At 42.2% G+C, this 20,896-nt stretch overlaps 1 protein-coding gene across 3 annotated transcripts in view; it reads left to right on the forward strand.

Moving 5' to 3' along the window:
- SUCO (SUN domain containing ossification factor) overlaps positions 1-20,896 on the forward strand; it is a 53,618-nt gene that overhangs the window by 9,569 nt on the left and 23,153 nt on the right. For all 3 annotated transcript variants that reach the window (XM_054833508.1, XM_054833506.1, XM_054833507.1), the window contains exons 2-5: positions 13,479-13,587; positions 15,864-15,965; positions 17,351-17,496; positions 20,710-20,850. In XM_054833508.1, the coding sequence (XP_054689483.1) occupies positions 13,479-13,587; positions 15,864-15,965; positions 17,351-17,496; positions 20,710-20,850 (498 nt within the window). The remainder of the gene's footprint in view (positions 1-13,478; positions 13,588-15,863; positions 15,966-17,350; positions 17,497-20,709; positions 20,851-20,896) is intronic.

Here is a 20,896-nt window from a genome sequence, read left to right on the forward strand (position 1 = left end):
GGAATTCAGTCCCCTCCCTTGCTTAGAGGGCTCTTGGGAGACTTGAGTTGGGCAGTAGACTGAGAAGAATTTCTGAAAATAAGCAAATCTGATATTGGACACAGATTATGTCAGTATAGCTTAAATCTATGAGCTGTCAAACTGCATTCTTCTAAAAGCTGCATTTGTGGTCTAATAAAGCAGGATTTGTTGTGTTAAAAGTATCAATACATTAAGGCAAGAAATGTATGCCTTCTGTGTTAAGTGCTTTTTGTGACTGCAAGTGCTAAAGTAGTTATTAATGCGGTTGTGAAAATATACCTAGCATTTTAAAATGCTGATTTGCAGCCAATGATATTTTTGGTTTTCTACATTAAGGGACTTCATGTTGCTCTGTACAGCTCACTGAAGATCTCCCCCTTAGTGTAAGCAAAACAGGAAAGAACGTATTTGTGTGCATGTATAATAAAGGGGTGGAATGAGCTACAGTATGTTCTGTATAAAATTTTTCATCTTTCTCTTGTATTTTCATGAAGAGCCAGGGAGTCGTCATAGCTGGAAGGAGAGACCAGAGGTACTGGAATTAAAAGCATAAGAAAATTTCTCCATGAAATGATTGAAACCCCTTTTCAGAAAAATGAATGACTCGAAGTATTTGCATAACTCAGTTTTCCTAGTGAGAGCTAGGAAGTAAGGCTATAAAAGTCTGGTAACATTTCATTCAATCTCTTAAATGTATGTCCCATGCTTAGGATAAGACAGAGGTTTGATGGAAAACTTAATACAATCAAGTAACTACATGATGGGATGGAAATTTAAGATGTGTGAGAATGCATACACCTCATTTTCAACTTAACTGAGATGTGAGACTTTGTACCCACTACAATATGTGGTTATAAATGTTTTTATACCCTTATATTCAGAGCTTTAGTTTCCAGTGACTGCAGCTGCTTCTGCTTGACTTGAGGGCTTCCATTTAGTTTAGAGGAAAGCTGTTACCTCAAAGATAAGAGGAATTACTGAGGTCCAGTAGGGCAGAGGAAGACCTGGGACACCTTATTTGCCCATCTCCAGGGCAGTATGTCAGCTCCAAAAAGTTCCTTCTCTGCTCTCTGCTGCTCTTCTGGTGGTAAGAGACCAGGATTTAGAGTGGCTAGTACCTTGCTAACACTCCATGCTGATGCAGGTGGAAGATGAGCAAGAGGTTTATAGCTCTACAACAAAAGCTGGATTTTGTGATTGCCTGCAACCTGGAACAGTAGCGTGCTCTGTGTGTATATTTATGCATGAAACAGTTTTTAAAATTTAGTACTTGAGACAGTCCAGTGGAGGGCAACAAAGATGATTAGGGGACTGGAGCATCTCTTGTATGAAGAAAGGCTGAGACAACAGGGTCTGGAGAAGACTGAGACGGGATCTGATCAATGCTTATAAATACTTAAATGGTGTGTGTCAAGAGGATGGGGCCAGCCTCTTCTCAGTGGTGCCCAGTGACAGGACAAGGGGCGACACACACAACCTGGAATACAGGAAGTTCCATCTCAGTATGAGGAAAAACTTTACGCTGAGGGTGACAGAGCACTGGAACAGGTTGCCCAGAGAAGTTGTGGTGTCTCCTTCGCTGGAGATATTCAAAATCCACGTAGATGTGATCCTGCGCAACATGTTCTAGGTGATCCTGCTTTGGGGGAGGGGCGGGGAGAGGGGAGTTGGACTAGATGATCTCTAGTGGGCCCTTCCAACCCCTACCAGTCTGTGAGTGCCCCGCGATTGCCCATGGTTCCCTGAGGTTCCCCACGATTGCCTATGGTTCCCTGTGATTCCCCGTGATTGCCTATGGTTCCCTGAGGTTCCCTGTGGTTCCCCAAGGTTCCCCGTGATTGCCCATGATTCCCCGAGGTTCCCCGTGATTCCCTGAGATTGCCTGAGGTTCCCCGAGGTTCCCTGTGATTTCCTGTGATTGCCTATGGTTCCCTGAGGTTCCCCGTGATTGCCCATGATTCCCTGTGGTTCCCCGAGGTTCCCTGTGATTCCCCGTGATTGCCTATGGTTCCCCGTGATTCCCCGTGATTGCCTATAGTTCCCCATGATTGCCCGAGGTTCCCTGTGATTCCCTGAGATTGCCCGAGGTTCCCCATGATTGCCCGAGGCTGCCTATGGTTCCCTGTGATTCCCCGTGATTGCCTAAGATTCCCTGAGGTTCCCCATGATTGCCTGAGGCTGCCTATGGTTCCCTGTGATTACCTAAGGTTCCCCAAGATTGTCTGTGGTTCCTTGTCATTCTCCGTGGTTCCCTGTTATTGCCCGTGGTTCCCTGAGGTTCCCTGTGAGTCCCCGTGATTGCCCATGATTCCCTGTGGTTCCCCAAGGTTCCCTGTGATTCCCCGTGATTGCCTATAGTTCCCCGAGATTCCCCGTGATTCCCCATGATTCCCCGTGATTCCCCATGATTCCCCAAGGTTCCCTGTGATTCCCTATGATTGCCCAAGGTTCCCCATGATTGCCCGAGGCTGCCTATGGTTCCCTGTGATTCCCCGTGATTGCCTAAGATTCCCCATGATTGCCTGAGGCTGCCTATGGTTCTCTGTGATTGCCTAAGGTTCCCCAAGATTGTCTGTGGTTCCTTGTCATTCACCGTGATTCCCCGTGGTTCCTTGTGATTCCCCGTGGTTCCCTGAGATTGCCTAAGGTTCCCCAAGATTCCCTGTGGTTCCTTGTCATTCCCTGAGGTTCCCCGTGATTCCTTGTGGTTCCCTGAGATTGCCTGTGGTTCCCTGCGGTTCCTTGTGATTCCCCACCCCCCCCCCCCCATGGTTTCCTGAGATTCCCTGTGGTTCCCCGAGATTGCTTATGATTCCTTGTGGTTCCCAGTGATTCCCTGAGATTGCCCATGATTGCCTGTGGTTCCCCGAGGTTCCCCGTGATTCCCCGTGATTCCTTGTGATTCCCCGTGATTCCTTGTGATTCCCCGTGATTGCCCATGATTGCCTATGATTCTCCAAGACTCCCCGAGGGTGCCTGTGATTCCTTGTGATTCCCTAAGGTTCCCTGTGATTTCCTATGGTTCCCTGAGAATCCCCTGAGGTTCCCCATGAGTCCTTGTGATTGCCCGCAGCTCCCCACGGTTCCTCGTGATTCCCCAAGGTTGCCTATGATTCCTTGTGGTTCCCCAAGGTTCCCCACAATTGCCTATGATTCTTTGTGGTTCCCCATGATTGCCTATGATTCTCCGAGATTACCCATGATTCCCCAAGGTTCCTTGTGATTGCCTGTGGCTCCCCAAGGTTCCCTGTCATTCCTTGTGGTTCCCTGTGAGCACTCATGATCCTCACGAGTTCTCAATTTGTGGAGGACTCCATGCTGCATATACTTTACAATAAAAGTGATCTTCAAGTTTTTAAGACAGTTGGTAATTCAAATTCTAAACACTAGACTAATGCCAGGTGCATAAGTGAATCCTGACCTATCAGTATTCTTACTATTATCACTGACAAAGCTATGGTTTAGTTTTTAAGACTTACATCAGAAGGTTGCTGTATTCTTGTACGCTTAAAGATCTGCTGTATGCCTGTCTCATAGGCAGAGTCCCTTTTTTTTTTTTCGTAGGGTACAGAGTGATGTTTGTGTGGATTTACACAGGATCATAGTGGCTGTCATGTAAACAGTATTACCTGGAGAAGTGTTTGGCTTTAAAATGGCAAGTGACTTTGATGTTTAAGCATAGTTGCTAACTCCTCTGAAAACTCAATTTGCATAGCATTTTGCTGGACTTATTCAGAGTCTGCATGAAGATCTTTGCTGGCATCTGGGCCTCTAAGCCTCAGGTTTTGCTGTGCAGATATTATCTAGGATGTGAAGGGGCCATGCACTACAAGCAACAAAAGATGCTGTTTTATGAAAGTGTTAGTATAGATGTTGGCTGCTTTTCTGCAGAAATAAATATATTTCTACTAAGAAGCAAAACTGTTCAGAACTGAAAGTAGAAAACAAATCTCTATGGAGGTTGTAGCTAAAGCCAGCACCTCATTTGCCCTTTGTCTCTACATTTTCCCTGGGTTTTTTATGGGCCTTTTGTTTAATAGACTTATTCTCTTTAGTTCTCTTAAATGATGCTGACTATACAGAATTATCTCAGGTATGATCTGTACATGGAAATAAGGAGCTTTATTCTTTTTAATCTGTAGCTTTAATTTTTGCCTAATAATAATCATTGCTAAAGACATCTCATTACTATATGATAAAGTTTATCTATTTGTGTCAGTTTCCACTTTGTGACATGGCATCACCCCAATAACCTTAAGAAATTAGTAACAGAAAACACCCTACAAATTTACTATTTCTAAAAGAGAAAAGTAGCAGCAAACCAGTTAAGTCCTTTAATAGTTTTGGTAAATTAGTACCTATGAACTTGCTGGGTTGCAAGGGAGGTGAATCTTTTTATCCCCCAAAGATGCAAGTCCCTCCCAGGGGAGCTGTGAATTGAATGAGCCACAGTAATGACTCAGAGGAACAACATAACAGTTTTATTAATGATCTACAGGCCAGGCATCAACAACTGGCAACTGTACAGATAACAGGTGAAGCACTTGCCACAAACAACAACAACTGGTGCAACCAACAATTAGGCAAATTGATCTGACAAAGGCAACAACCAGTTTTAAAATGCATAAGTTTCTTAAGAGAAGGGAGACAGAAGGAAAAGAACAAGAGAGGACAGAACAGGTATCACCACCCTTGGATCCCACGATGTCATCTTGGTCCGCAGGTGGTAGGCAGCTCGACACCAGAGTGGTGCCCATGCTCGCCTTTATACTGTTCTGCCCTCAGGGACCACCCTCGGGGCGGTACCGTGCAGACGTTTTGCGCCTGCGCAGTCCATTATTCTGGAAGGTTCAGGGGTTTGCGTCTGCGCAGAGAGTTCTGGAATTGGGTTGGGAGGGCTCCTCCAGGGTCCCAGGTGTCCGGCATGTGCCCAAAGCAGCTGCTGGAAAGTTACCAGAGGTAGGCAGCCCCCTGCCCCACCTGCAGCCATGAGTTGTTTGAGACAAAGCAGGGTACTTGTGGCTCTTCAACAAGTTAACAGACTCCCTTGAAGCCATGTGCTGCTTTGAACTTCACTGGTCTTGTATATGGCACCCCTTCATCATCACTGGAAGAGGGATCATCTTGATCTGTATGGAAGACTTGGTCTTGAACACTCTTCCTGCAGATGCAAGTAAATCGACCAAACTGAGATAATTTCATTGTCCAAACAGCACCAATATGCTCTCCACTGAGATCCTGAACAACTTTAATTTGTCCAAAATCATAAGGTCCCTTAAATTTCATCTTCTAAGGTGGTGATACAAGCATAGCAGACAGAAGGAGAGAGAAGCAGCAGAAGATAACAAGCTATTTATCATACATTTAACAATGGCTATCCCAATCATTAAAACCAAAAATCCAATCAATAAGATAAGCCTGACCTGGATCAACCACTTTCCCCACCCTGTGAGTCCCAATGAATTCAGGAGGGAGGTAAACCAAGAGTTAAGAGAGAGCCCAGCAAAACCTGTCTTTAGGCTGGAGCGATTGGAACAATTCAGCAGTTTGATTGGCAACTTCTTTCATTTTAGCACATGCTTATTTTGTTGAGGTAGTAGCATTGTGTATAGTTATGCAACATTCTCCATCAGTTAAATTCAACATACCACACACACCTTGTTCCTTTAATAACAACATATCAACAGCTAAATGGTTTTGTAATGTCATCTTTGATACCTATTGAACCTGCAAATTTAGTTCTCCAAAAGCATATTTGGTCCAATTTGACAACACATGGACTTGCCAAGTTATATTTTCCAATACAAACTGCTGGTGCCTCCTCAAAGTTACATATGGCATGACTCTTGACATTTTCAAACATGAGGGACACAACTTGACCAGTGGTATAGTCATTGAGTATTTCAATTCCCTTTGCAGCCCAACTGGGGCACTCATTGATTTCTCAACACAACCACCTGGAAGAGGCAGCGAAATTAAAAAGTCAATTTGGGCATAATTATGGGAGCACCACTCCACACTTGAGCCCTGCATGTTGTACCAAATCTAGATATGAGTAGAATTTCCCTTTTGAACATCCCCATGCTGCATTTAAAGGCGTTGGATAAACACTGGTTCAGCCAGTTCCACATGTCAGCATAATCAAAAAGGTAAATTTTTGGTTGTTAAAATAAGTAAGTCTTTAACAGGATAATGCATATGCAATACTCTACAATATATAGACCAATTATATTCTTTGAGGTCATGAGTTGCATTGCATAAGAAAACCACAAGAAGGATAACCCCAGCACATACAGATCTCTCATATTAAGGTTCTCACTCCCTCCAATAACCATGTTTCAGGAGGGTCCCCAGGACCTGTGGTGCAGTCAAGGACTTCATTGCATTCAAAAAGATTAGAAAGGTAATGCTGTGGAGGATCTACTTCCTCCAATGGTTCTAAAATAGGCCTAGTCCACTGTATATGAAACAGGTTCCTTTTTTCAGTCCCCATACAATTAGGAAGTTATATACACCAAGGGAGAATGACTTCTACAGAGTAACTAGCTTCATAATAGTATGGTTGTTTAAAAGGATGGAAAAAGGAGTCTAGCAGAATATTAGAGCAGTAATGAGAAGTGGTGGCTTCACCAACTCTATGGGTTCCTGGTGAGAAGGAGCAATTTCCACTATGGACACTCTAAGAGGCTCCTGCCTGTTTTGACCTGAGAACAAAGGTCATATTCAGATTAAAAGCTTTACAATCACTGCATGCTATGAAACTGGTGTTATACAGAGCAAAATAATTGTCGCTTGTAATGAAGCATGAAATTTTCCAAACCCAGAATATAGTCTCAATTTCTGTAACCATTTTTTAAAAGATAATCTGCCCTCCAGAACAAGTGTGTCATCACCCTTGCATTTCCAATCAGCAAGAAAGAGAGAATAGGAACATTCAATTATGTAATCTTGTGCTATCAAAGTAGTCATGTTTAAGTCAACAGGGGTAATGAAAAATCTCAGTCCCTGCTCTGCTGAGGGAGGAAGGGCTATGTACATGCCTCAGTCTGTATGATTCCAGGCACGAATGAAGCCCTGGATTAATTCCCATGCCAGGTTTGAGAAATCAGTTTCCATTCCCTCTTCCTTCTCCCTCTCCTTGCATTCCATGGGGAAGGAGGCATATTGTCCACACCAAAAAGAGAATATGCATACTAAAACTATTACAAAGCAACAATTAAGATTTTTAGAACAAAGCCAAAAGTTAACATTTACAATTATTAACCATATTATACTTGCAATGATCAAGACTTGACAGATAAAGCTCTGTCTCATCTTCCTGTAAGACAAAAAAAAAGGGAAATTCAGTTCTTTTGAACTGGTCTGTTAGAAAGATGGGACAATCCATCTGGTGTTAATTTTATGTTCTTTGCTATGGACATCTGTAGCTACCCAGGTGTATATGTTCTGCAGGGTTTTTAATACCAGTGGGACCTGCCCAACTTTGAGGAGTTCCACCAAGATTGGCTGTCCTCAATGGCGAGGTATTGCACCAGCTTCGCTTGCTCCCACAGGCTTTGGGAGGAGTGAAGGGGCTTGAGGACAAAAAGCATTTAGTCAGGGGCATCCATTTATTCCCCATTGGTCACTGACCTTAGTTATAGCATCCCAGAGCTGATTTACCCATCCTGACTCATGGGGTTTCAGAAAAAGTTTTAAAAGACCATTGGTCCTTTCCACAATCCCATTTGTGGGTAATATGGGGTGTGGAAGACCCATTTAATTCCTTCAGATTTGGCTCATTCTTGGACTACATTTGCAGTGAAATGACTGCCATTGTCAGACTGGATTGTTTGCAGTTTAGGAAAGTAGCTAAACTGCATTTGTAGACCTTTTATTATGTTTTCTCCTGTAGCTTGAGCTGTGGCCTGAGTAAGCCCTGATACTACTTCTACTCCAACAAGGACATATTGTTTTCCCTCAGATTTCCAGAGGGTCCAATATAATCAGTTTGCCAAGCTTTCCGAAAACCTTTGTCTCCTCTCAAGAGGAGGATTTTTCATCAGGTAGCTATCCAGTCATAGCTGGCATTGGCCACAGGCTGAGATGATTGTGCTGCACAATTCACAAGAAACAGGCCATCCCCTACTAATTGCTTCCCTAAAGATATCTTTAATTCCTGAATGGCCACATTTAACATGTAACCACTCTAGGAAAGATTCCTAATTTTCTTCTTGTGTAGCTAGAATGGCCAATTGGTTTAGTGAGTCCACCTGGTTGTTCCATAGGCTGGCTGGCCTCCTTTTTGATGTGCAGCCACCCATCCCACCAATATATATTTTTGCTTAGCTATATCCAAAAATCTCTTTCCATTTTTCCCTTTGCCACACTGGCACACTATTCACTTCCCATTGATTTTTTTCCCAGAAAGGAAACCATTCTGTACACCCCTTAAAGACTGTGTACAAATCTGTATAACTGAGAATAAGTTCTTTGTTGTCAGGTTCCTTGGTTATTATATTCCATACAGCTATCAATTCCCTTGCCTGGGCACTTCCCTCACCCTCTGTTATGCGTTCCCCTGAATCTATGTGTACTGCTGCTGCATGGTATCTCCCTGCCTTCCTCTTGGAAGATGCATCAGTGAACCATACATTTTTAAGGTGATGTTCAAAGGGGGAAGCAGGTGTGATAGGAGAAGGGGGAAGCCCTGAATCTGGCTGATTACTTGCTGGTTCCTAAACTGAAAATATTTTCAGGGGCCCTTTCTCTACATTACAAACATGGCAATAGCGATCTAGCTGCGCATACCATTTTCTTACTGTCTCTCCCTGAGCTACTCAAGGTAGAGGGGTTCCCAGGAGAATAGGTTTTAAAACTTTAAGAGGTCCTCATAAAATGATCAACTGCTTGCTGGTGATTTTCTCTGCTTCCTGGAATGCAAGATTCACTGTAAAGGGTCCTTTTTCCCCATACTGAGTACCATTTTTCTGCATCTTTAAAGCTTCAGGAATAGAATCCTGTAAGACAGGTTGGTCCCTCTGTTCCTCTTTACCATATATGGCTAATTGACCCATGAACAGCAAAGCCCCATTCAATATGCAGTGGATCAGTAGGATGGATAGGTCCTAGAGCTTGGTACACCCCAGCCTCAAAAATCAGTAGCTTCAAAGCTTCCTCACAGGCAGGGAGGGGTCCAATCAGAGGCAACCCTTTTCCATGTCAAGTCATGTACAGGATGTACAATGATAGAAAAGTCTGGAATGTGCTTTCTCCAAAAACCCAATAAGCCTAGAGCATGCTGCAGTTCCTTTTTATTCATAGGGAGTCTGATTTGATCTAGTGTAGTCAACATTTCAGAGGGAATACATGTAGTTCCTCCCTTCCGCCAAATACCCAGAAATTTTACCTCAGTAGAGGGTAACTGCATCTCTTTGGGAGGGACCCACAGTCCCAGACTTTCTAAACAATCAATTATGTTCTTTTGAATTTGTCCTACCGCACTAATGCTAAGTCCACCAATTAAAACATCATTAATGCACTGATACACTGACATCCTCCTCAAGGGGAATTTTGGTAAGCTCTTGTGCTAAGGCATAATGAGCAATTGTTGATGAGTGATTATACCCCTGGGGTAGTACATATAAGTGTACTGTACGCCCTCCCACGTAACAGCAAAACAATCCCTGTCTGATTCCTGTAAAAGTACCATAAAAAACACATCTTTTATATCAATGGTCACTAGGATTTGGTGAGCTTGCTCTTGTATAGTTGAGATTAATTCAGCTGTATTGGGTACAGCAGCTGTTAGGGGACCTGCATTCACATTTAGCTTTCAGTAATCTATAGTCAGTCACCACTTCCCATTTGGTTTCCAAACTGATCAAACAGGGGAGTTATATGGAAAGTGGGTGGGAATTATAATTCCCCTTTCTTGCAAATCCATAATCACTGATGTAATACCCTCTTTGGCTCCCAATGGTAAAGGGTAAGGTTTCACATTTACTATCTCAGAGGCAACTCAGGAGCAGGCTGCAATAGCTAAATTGCTATTTGAGGCAAGCCAAACTTCCACTCCCACCCTAGGGAGTCAGTCCAGGATCTTCCTTCTAGCAAATCCAATCCCACAGTGTTTGTGGGTACAGGTCCCACAATAACTGTGGCAATTGTAGCAGCCTGGTCACTGGGCAGCCAGCACTTGCCTTAGCTGTCAGCTGTGGTTGTGATTTGCTAAACACATCAGTGACCCAAATTTTTTTCCTATTTGAGAAGATGTGGCACTTAGTTGCTACATCTGCCCTGATAGCCAACATCTGGGCTCCAGTATCCACTAGAAAAGCTACAGGGGTTTTAGATGGACCAATAGGAAAAGTTATCATTAAATTTCCTTTGGAATTCTCAGTGAGCCTTCTGAGGTGCATCCACTGCTCATCCCCGGCTCACTCACTGGAGACAGCACACGGAGTTTCCCTGCTCTGGAGAGGCATATATAACCTCTGGCAGAGGTGAGAAATCTCTCTCATGGCAGATGAGACTATCAGAGCATTTTGCCCTCTTTCTGGATTCCACATTTTTACTAATAATTTCAGATTGACAAGTGGCAGCCCATCCATTAATTCCCTAGGTATCCCTTTGTTTAACCCCTCCTTCCAAATTTGATTCCTAGTTATTCCTACTCCTGAATTTCTCTTGGGATTTTGAAAATCTAGCTTCCACCTTTGCTCTCCCAACAACAGCTTTCCCTTTTTGTTCTGTTCCAGTGATTCCTACTCAGCAGCTATAGCTTATTAATTCTTGGGCTGTCTCTCCCCAGGTGGGAATAGGTTCTATGCAGGAGGACACTGGAGAGGATCCATCTGGAGGTAGTGCCTCTTGCAAACAATCTTTAACAGAGATAGCTTGTGCCACCCTTAAACAGTCTTGAATCTGGATAGCATAAAGTTTCAAGGGATCAGGAATACCTCTTAAGGGGGTCATCCTATCAGGATTGACTGGTAACAACACCAAAGATTGGTAAGACGCTAATCACGTATATCATACATTAGTTGAAGACATGCTGCTTTTTGCATGCTTTTGTTAAGTTGGTCTAACCCAGATGTGGGTACAGCCACAGGATCTCCTCTGTCTAGGGGGGGGGGTCTATCCTCCCCACCCAATAAGCTATGTCAGGGACCAGGGTGCCTGTCATCTACCATCAAAAACACACCAGGGCCCCAATATCCCTGTGCTTCCTCCTCAGAGTGTTTTATTGTATCTCCCCTGTAAGGGGGACTCCCCACACATATTCCATTTCTGTTTCCTTCACTGATCTACTATTTCTCTTGTAATTTAGCTTGCTCTGTAGGCTATTTCTTTGGTCACCACTCCTTCCACTCCTGCTTCATTACCTTACCCATATTGATACTCAGTCTTAATCAGTGGCCTTACCCACAGGTTGACATCATTCTCACATTTACACTTAGCTTCTTCCATTCCCTAGGTAGCAGCATGCTGCTTCCCTATCAATTAGATCCTGTTCTTTCCTCATGTTTGAAAAGCCAGGCTCACTTGCAAGGTCCTCATGCTTCAAGTCTGTGAACTCCAACCTCAGCTGCCACTCTGTCACAAAAGCCTCCTGCAACCACCTCTGCCAACTGCCCACCTTGATTTCTGCTTGGCTTCTAACTCCACTTGTAAAGATCTTATCAGCTCCTGCACAGACTCCATATTCTCCTGCTCCACTTGTTTCACAATGCACTTATCCCTTTGTGCTGCCATCAGCACAGCCCCTAGCACTCCACAGACCACAGCCTTCCCTTTGCCTGGTTTTGATCTGTCCTCCTTTGCCAAGTCCTTTATCCAATCCATCACAGTCACAGGAGACTGCCAGTTCTCTTCAGCCCAGCTTTGCCCCTTTGGAGTTGGGCACACCTTGCAACTTTTCAGTAATTCCAGGGGGGAGCAGTCACAGGCTGTACCCAGGAAGCCATGACCCACTGCCAGAGAGCTCAGAGTCAGCTGATTACATGCTCTCCCTTCTCAGACTCAGCCAATATCCCTTTTACATTCCTCTGACAACTCAATTTGGGGAATCCTGTCCCCAATACCAATTAGGATGTCTCATCTGACTCAGTGGGTTGTGAGGGAGGTGAATCTTTTTATCCCCCAAAGATGCAAGTCCCTCCCAGCAGGGCCACAGTAATGACTCAGAGGAACAACATAACAGTTTTATTAATGATCTACAGGCCAGGCATCAACAACTGGCAACTGTACAGATAACAGGTGAAGCACTTGCCACAAACAACAACAACTGGTGCAACCAACAATTAGGCAAATTGATCTGACAAAGGCAACAACCAGTTTTAAAATGCATAAGTTTCTTAAGAGAAGGGAGACAGAAGGAAAAGAACAAGAGAGGACAGAACAGGTATCACCACCCTTGGATCCCACGATGTCATCTTGGTCCGCAGGTGGTAGGCAGCTCGACACCAGAGTGGTGCCCATGCTCGCCTTTATACTGTTCTGCCCTCAGGGACCACCCTCGGGGCGGTACCGTGCAGACGTTTTGCGCCTGCGCAGTCCATTATTCTGGAAGGTTCAGGGGTTTGCGTCTGCGCAGAGAGTTCTGGAATTGGGTTGGGAGGGCTCCTCCAGGGTCCCAGGTGTCCGGCATGTGCCCAAAGCAGCTGCTGGAAAGTTACCAGAGGTAGGCAGCCCCCTGCCCCACCTGCAGCCATGAGTTGTTTGAGACAAAGCAGGGTACTTGTGGCTCTTCAGCAGTCTTTGACACCACCCCGTGAGACAAAGCGGGGTACTTGCGGCTCTTCGGCAGTCTTTGACACCAACCCGTGAGACAAAGCGGGGTACTTGCGGCTCTTCGGCAGTCTTTGACACCAACCCGTGAGACAAAGCGGGGTACTTGCGGCTCCTCGGCAGTCTTTGACACCACCCCGTGAGACAAAGCGGGGTACTTGTGGCTCTTCGGCAGTCTTTGACACCACCCCGTGAGACAAAGCGGGGTACTTGTGGCTCTTCGGCAGTCTTTGACACCACCCCGTGAGACAAAGCGGGGTACTTGCGGCTCTTCGGCAGTCTTTGACACCACCCCGTGAGACAAAGCGGGGTACTTGTGGCTCTTCGGCAGTCTTTGACACCACCCCGTGAGACAAAGCGGGGTACTTGTGGCTCCTCGGCAGTCTTTGACACCACCCCGTGAGACAAAGCGGGGTACTTGTGGCTCCTCGGCAGTCTTTGACACCACCCCGTGAGACAAAGCGGGGTACTTGTGGCTCCTCGGCAGTCTTTGACACCACCCCGTGAGACAAAGCGGGGTAGTTGTGGCCTTTCAACAGCCTCGGGCAACCGCACGTGCGTATCTTTACTTTTTAGGCACCTCATGGAAACAACTGGAAAAAGGTTGAGGGAGACAATGCTGAGGGAATTTTAAAATACTACTTATTAATTTTAAGTCAAGACTTTTACCTTTTTTTTTTTAATAGGCTTCCTATTTGGCATGTCTTTTGTAAAGACAGTCTTTCTTCGGCAGTGCAGTGTGCTTCAGCTGATGCTTGTGCCCTGGCAAATGATGACGAAAATGTCCAGGAAAAGGTATGCTGAATAATAAATCATGTTAATTAGCTACTCAGTCTGACTTGATGTTAAATTAAAAAAAAATAATTGATTCACACGCTTTGATTCCTAAAGTCTTCATGGCCAGAATGTTTAATGTACTCAGTTGTTCTGTGAACCCTGACGTTATCTTCCCAAGTTTTTTTATTTTACTTCAAGTTTGTTGCTGTTAGAGGACAAAACAGCTAGACAGTTTGTGGGCGCAGGGGAACAAACAGTAAAGCTAGTAATGGTGGCTTAAGGTTTTTGTTTGGGTGCATATAGTAGAAGGGGTCATCAGGGATAGCATGTGGCTCTGTAGAGACCATGATAAGAGGTGATGTCCTGGATAAGTCTAGGCCACAGTATGCCAGTTGCATCTGTGTTGTGTTAAAAACCCAGTGCACAAATTATTGCTATCCTATATGAAAGATTTAAGATTAATTATTTTATTAAGTCAGTATTTATCAGTTTGTTTTCCTCCTCTTTAATAAAAATTAACAAAGCTAAAATACATACGTGAAATGCTAGTAAACAAGATTGTGTCCCTTTCTTAGTGATGTTACTCAGGGCTTTAGGTTAAATTGAGCGTTATTGTCCCACCCTGATTAACTCATTACAGGTTTCTGCATGTTGCAATTTCATAGGGAATTCCCAAGCAGTTGAGTCATATCAGAAAGTCGTCATAATGTCATTCATTTATTTATACAGGTAAAGAATCAGTCCTGTGATAAGCATGGGTAGTTTTAATGTTACTGGTCTTCCCATTTCTTGCATCAATCACTAGTAGTGCTAATCATGGTCCTCATTACAAGAAAGCTTTTATATGTCACATCAAACCTTGAAAATGTGCGTTGAGCATTCTAGTTGACTCAAGTGGGGAGCTGCCTGACCAGAAAAAAAATAGTTTAAACATTGTAGGTTTCCTAAGCATTTAAAAATCTAGGGTAGCTGTATTTTTTTTTCGCCAGCTTGTGTGGCCAAATAGCATTCGGTCCTATTCTGGTTGCCTGAAAAAAAGTCCTGCTCGAGTTTAATGGCTGATGTAATAAAACTGGAAAAATCAAGTAAGCTTTGAGACTGGGAAGCCGCTGGTGTATGTTTTCCTACTTTTTTTGCAACGTTCTTCCCTTCATTCTATTAATATGGCTGCTTTGTTAAGTAGATTTCTCGACTTAAACCCAAAGATGTGAAATATAGTGTACTTTTTACTCATGAAAGAAAAATCTCTTGGGTGTGTGAGAAATCTTAAGCATGTGTTTATTACTCCTAGCTAGGCTGCTGGAGCTGTCTTGCTCAAAAGGAGCAGTCTTGCAGCCCTTGATCAGTTTTCCTTAATTAGTTGTCTCTTCGAGGCATCGATGCTATTTAATCTTAGGGACTAGGATGTGAGCTAATAATATTTGGGGAAAAACGTTGCTTAGCTGTTGTCTTTAAGATTTGCCTGCACAAATTTGTACTTCCTGCTCTTCCAGTGTATGCCTTAACTCTCTCAAATTAATATGATCATGTAATCTTGAATAGCGTAGCAGTCTGTTTTGGATCCGAACACTAGCCCTTCCAGTGTTTGACCACAGGATTTTAGATAGCCCTTATAAAATGAGGGATGCGTAAATTTCTACCAGATTTCTGGCCATATTTTAAAATATTGCTCAAAAATAACTTGTGGTCACAACTTAAAAAAAGTTTGAGGGGCAAGTAAGTTCTTTTTAGTTCCACAGTCTGGTGGTTTTAAAACTTTTTCTTTCTCAAGTGTGTATTCTTTTTTACTTTGTGAATTCACTGCACTTGGTTGTAAAAGAGAAAGTTACTTTAAAAGGTTACACCAGACTTGTGAAATGATTCTAGTTCTGCTGATAAGACTGTAATAACTGAAATGTGCCAAATGTTATTTTTTAATGTTTGCCTGTTGCAAGTCATCTTAGGATCATTTTTCCCCCCCTCTTATTTTGGGCGACACAGAGATAGGATTTGTCAACATGAGAAATCATAGCAGAATCATTAACTTTCCTTAGGACACAAACTGAACTATTTAAGACAATGCTAAGTGGCCCTTCCTGTGAAGGTTTAACTGGGTTGTTTTAACTTGCTGTAGTCTTTGTCCTGATGAGATTTTAAACATGCATGGGCGGTAACTCTGAAGATTCATGTAGCTTAACTTCTTGTTGATATTTTGGTGGTTGTAAAGGTAGTCTGTACCAAAGGTAGCTCCTCCTACTAGAACAGAAGGCCGGTGTTACTGCGTGCTTACTGTTGTTTTACCTTTACTATACTAGGGGGAAGAGGCTGGTCCTAGACTGGAGTCTGCACATGCAGACGCAAGTACACGGAGTTACTCTACAGAAGAGCTACTTGATGACTTTACGAAATCTGTCCAGGCAAGACTGTTACTTCATTCGCTGTCTCCATACACTCTTCAAATGCTTATTGAATTTCCGAGTCTTTCATTTTGGCTATCTAAAGCTCATAGTAACCATCTATCACATTTCACTTGCACATAGGCTTGCTGTCAGACTCATGTTTCCAATGAAGGAGAAAATGTGTATAAGAGTAATTTAATATTTGTAGGTACTGACTAAATAAATCTTTCCAAGATAAATTAAAATTGGGTGTTATAGATATGGATGTCTCTTTAAAACATAAAAAACCTTCACACTGAGGTCTTTTACATAGATGAAACTTGGTGATCTTAGCAGTCCTTTATAGCTTTGATCCTTCCTGGCTTCTGTCAGTTTCATTTCCTTTGCTAAAATGGAAAAAGGGTTGTGTTTCAGTTCTATGTGCCATTAATGCTATTAAGTCAGTGCACAGTGTTAAATGTTACAAAGCTCACTGTTAAAGATGATTTGTTTGATACATATTTTTGTAGATTACAAGACAACATATGTAGGACATACTTCTGAACATACATTGCATGGTTTAGATATGTAATTCTATAGTAAGACATTTCAGGCCTCTTCAGTTAAATGACTCGGAGTAATCCACCTATTACAAGAGGCTCTTGTTTAATAGTATTTTCCATTGGTGCAAGGGTTAATCTGACCTGTTTCAGCAGTTACGTACTCTTCCAGATTTAGAAAGCCTTATTTTGATTATGCTGTGCAGGGGCTTATGAAAACTGAAGACCTAGAATAAATAAGACTTAAGACTACTAGCCTCTCAGAAGCATGAAGCGATTTATCTCTTTGTTCAGTTACAACACTAAATCACGACTTCTAAATCATTTTGGACCTCTGTTGTAGTGATAAAATTGAAAGCCTTCCCCAGAATTGAGCTTAGGATGAAACTAGTAAACGTAAATTTTATTGTAATGGAGCATGCAAAGAGAACCATTTATTTCAGCTGTTGAAATATTCAAGCTTGTTTTCTCGTGGCTGTCTCTTTATAGAAGTGCATAGTTGAGGAAGCAGTTGCACATGCCTTCTCCAATTAATATTTTTACACTATTATTGCAGACTATAGAAGAAGGTTGCAACTATCCCAGAGTTGCACTGAATACCACCTAGGTTTGTGACGAAAGAAAATCTGTTTCTTAACTGTCTTGCTGTCTGATTTTCAGGTTCATTCAGACAGATTGTCTGGTTTTCAGACAGAAATCTGAACTACTGAACTGTTAAAACTCCATACTAGATGTTATTCTATGAATGCTTGTCCTGGTGGCCGTGTGGTACTTAGTTGACTAAGGTACTAGCTGGGGCCCACGGCAAGGTTTTTCCTATTCAAGTTTTGAAAAAACGTATGTTCATCTGTAATGTCTTCACAGACTGCAGAACAGAGTGAAGCAAGCCAGCCTGAAGTTGAGACTCCCTCTTCAGTAGATTTAAATGAAGCTTCGTCTAGCATAGTTGCAAGCACTGAAAACATTTCCAGTTCACCTACCTCAGAGATACCTCCAGTCTCGCAGCCTGAGTAAGCTTTTCTTGCTTTATTGTTTTGGTCTTTGAGAGAATATCACTTACTCTGATGTTATTAAAAGGGTTACCTCTTCAGGTTTAGTAGGGATAAGACTAGACTGCTGCATGTGATTCTTTTGCTGTACTTTGGTTTATGGTGTCAGTGCTAATGGAATATGCCATCATTTACTCAGTGCATGGATTAAGAGTTGTGTGCTTTCATGAAGTGTCATATTATTGCCATTATCAGTTTCTAACCTGCTGCTTTGACAGAAAAAAATCTAATGTCTTTTATATGATAGATAATCTGCACTATAAAAGCCCTCAGGTCTTTACCATTAGGGTTTCTGCCCTTCACAAATGTGGTTTCACATCTGTGATAACAAGCATCAAGGCTGCTTCAGCCATGGCCTCTCCTTTCAGTGAAGGAAGAACTTTGCAGAATTTTATTCCAGGACTTACAACAGAACAATCTTAAATAATTTCTGGTATGAGGAGACTTTTGATGAAATAGCAAATTTTAGTATAAGCGCAGCCAAGACAGTTTGTAATTCTGATACTTAGTGTATTGCAAATGTACCTCTGCTGCAGGCAGTCTTCAAGAGTTGATGTGCTTAATTTTGTTTCCCTTTTTTGTGGAATGCTGTGCTATCAAATGTGAACTGTAGTACGGAAATTCATGTGTATGTACTTCTAGGTACTTTCACAAAATTCTCCTGGGGTTTTTAATGTGTGCTAAGGGGAATACATTCTTCTGTTGTTTGCTGTTAAAGAGCTAATACTTTGGTAGATAAAAATGTAACACATTAAAAAATGAAGTAGACTGCTCTTCTTCTTTGGTGTTTTGGGTTTTTTTTTAAAAGTCCAGATTTTCTGGTTTGCCAAATTTAGTTTCTTTACCATAGAAAAGGTCTGGAAATCTTGTCTGCTGACTAATCTTGCCTAGTCTGCTAGGGCTAAGGCTTAAGCACCTTTTGGTATTTCAGTGTCTTTAATTGCAAGTATTCAAAAATCCAGTTTCCCAAATTTGCTGTTTTTATAAAGCAAAACTGGAATGTAATTTCAGCATGTTTTCCTAGCTTTTGTTGACTGCTGTACTGATTTGCTTGTGTAACATGTTGTACTACTATTGTCAGGTCTTAGAAGGAGATTCAGGATGTTATTTTCTTTTGAACCTTCAGCTTGGTGTCTCGTAACTGTTGAAAATAGTCTTGCTGTCGTAGCTGGGGAATACTAGAGTGATGAACTCTGATGTATTAGTTAATGCTTGGCAGTAGTGTGACACTAGTACCATTTACAGGAAGAAAAGGGTAGAATGAATATGGGAGAGATGCATACTTATACAGTATTTCAAACTTTAGTTTAGTTTTAAATAGTAATAGGTGGTCTCTTTTTTTGTTCTCTAATATCCAAAACGGCTGTAGTCCAACTCCATAGTTAAATGAGATCTATAAAAAGACTCAGTTGCATTTGTTATCTTCAGACATCATTTTTCCTGTTTTAGATGCTGATTCCCATCAGTGTAACAAAGTCCAGCTGTCTTAGGTGTTACTGGTCTGATATTCCAGCAGGACCTCTTAGTCAGAATATTCTGGAAGTAATTTTATTCCAAAATCTTTTTAATTTGTAATGAATCTTTTTTAGGACAGCACTGATTATAGCTTTTCCATCCAGACCTAATCTGGGGAAAACTTGGAAAATAATGTGAGCTCCTCTTCTAGTTGCAAGTAAAGACACCTGCCATGCAAAGTGAGCTTGGTAATGCACTCTAAAAATTAACGCAAAGCTGCTGACAAATGAAAGTATCCAAAGGAGAGGGAGTACTACAGCTTTTAGGCTTGTGCTGCTCACCTTCTGCCAAAATTAGTTACTTGAGGCCAGTCAGGTACACCCTGATATCAGGGTATTTTTAAGCTCATACTTGTCCCATATTTTATTCAGTTGATAATTATTCATACTGTCATCTATCCACTGAGATGAAGAATGTGTGGAGCTTTTTAATTTTAAGTGTAGTGGTCAACCCTACTTCAGTAATTAAAGTGTTACATGCAGAGCTATACTGCGTGCATCTCAGATATTTGCATTTTGGGGCATTCAGAGAAGCTACTCTCTGTAGCTAGTAAATTCTTGTATTCCTGGTATTTGGTAGATTTTGCTACATAGCAAAATGTCTTGAATACCTATGAGTTTTTTGTTTTATGCCGTGGGAACTTTATAATATGAAAGGCACTAAAATTGGCTCCTTAGGTTTGTTGTAGCTGCTTCTGTTGATAATTGTAGCAGTCAGAGAACCCAAAAGATCCCTTTTTAAGTTTCCGATGTGCTGTTTGTATTTTGGCAGCTCTGTGTCGTGATATTGGATTAACCTAGTTTGCTGTTGATGTTGAAGAAAGCTTGTGTTGCAATTTAGGAGGCAGAATAAAGCTTTTGCTTAGATCTGGTATATAACATTCTAGATCAATATGAAAGTCATCCCTGTACTGGAGAAGAGAGGACAGTCACAGAAGTTATCAACTGAAAGTTATTATTTGTCCATCTTCTCCTCCCCACCCACTTTCTTTTCAGTTTTTGTCTTAAGATTTATCTGATGCGGTGTGTGCAGCCTTTCTGGGGGAGAGGAAGTAAAGCAGTTTAGCTAGTTGGGGCTCCTGATGCAGCTTGGATAATGGTCTGCTGGGTTACCTCATTTTTATTACACTAGCAAAAAAAAGAAACCAAACCTAGTGGAAAGGACGTCTGGCTGGCTGTACTGTATATTGTCATGCCACCCTTTTTCTTCTCTAGTTTTAGCCAAGTTCTGTTCTGACTGCTGCCCATTGGCTTGGGAACATTTGGAGCTTTTAGTGAGGGGCTCAGTCTTGTGTTTGATTCCTTTGTTGAAAGGGAAAATTGCTGGCAGTCAGGTAACTCTGAAGCTGTTCTTAATTTGTAGTGATGATGGGAAAAAATATCCATTGAAGTGTTTGGTAGAATGTTAGATGAGAGTCTGGGAGATGAGAAGCTAGCTGTGTTCCTTTGAGACAGTCTGGAAAAGGAAATTTCATTCTTGCATGGCTACAGCTGAGAATGCAGTTCCACAAGGATAGCATACTTCATTCCTCTTTTCTTAATTATTTCTGTGAGACTGTTGCTTTTTTTAGACTTTCAAATATCTTTAGTTATGTGGTTGATTAGCAGGCTTACTTGTGTTATCAGAAGAGTAAAAAGCATGTTATTTCTTTCCCTTCAGTGCAATAGAAAATTCCCGTGCTGATATCCCTGTAGTCAGCTCTAGTGAAGCTGAGCAGTCAGAACCTGACTGTGATATTGGTGGGACACTTGAGGCTGACCCTCAGAGTGAGCCTTCCTCTTTTGTCAGTCCACCAGAAAGGTGAGTATTGAAGTAGGTTGTGAGTCTGAATAATTTAAAGGTAATT

This window comes from Grus americana, chromosome 8 (genome assembly GCF_028858705.1).
Source record: "Grus americana isolate bGruAme1 chromosome 8, bGruAme1.mat, whole genome shotgun sequence".
NCBI classification, from domain to species: Eukaryota; Metazoa; Chordata; class Aves; order Gruiformes; family Gruidae; genus Grus; species Grus americana.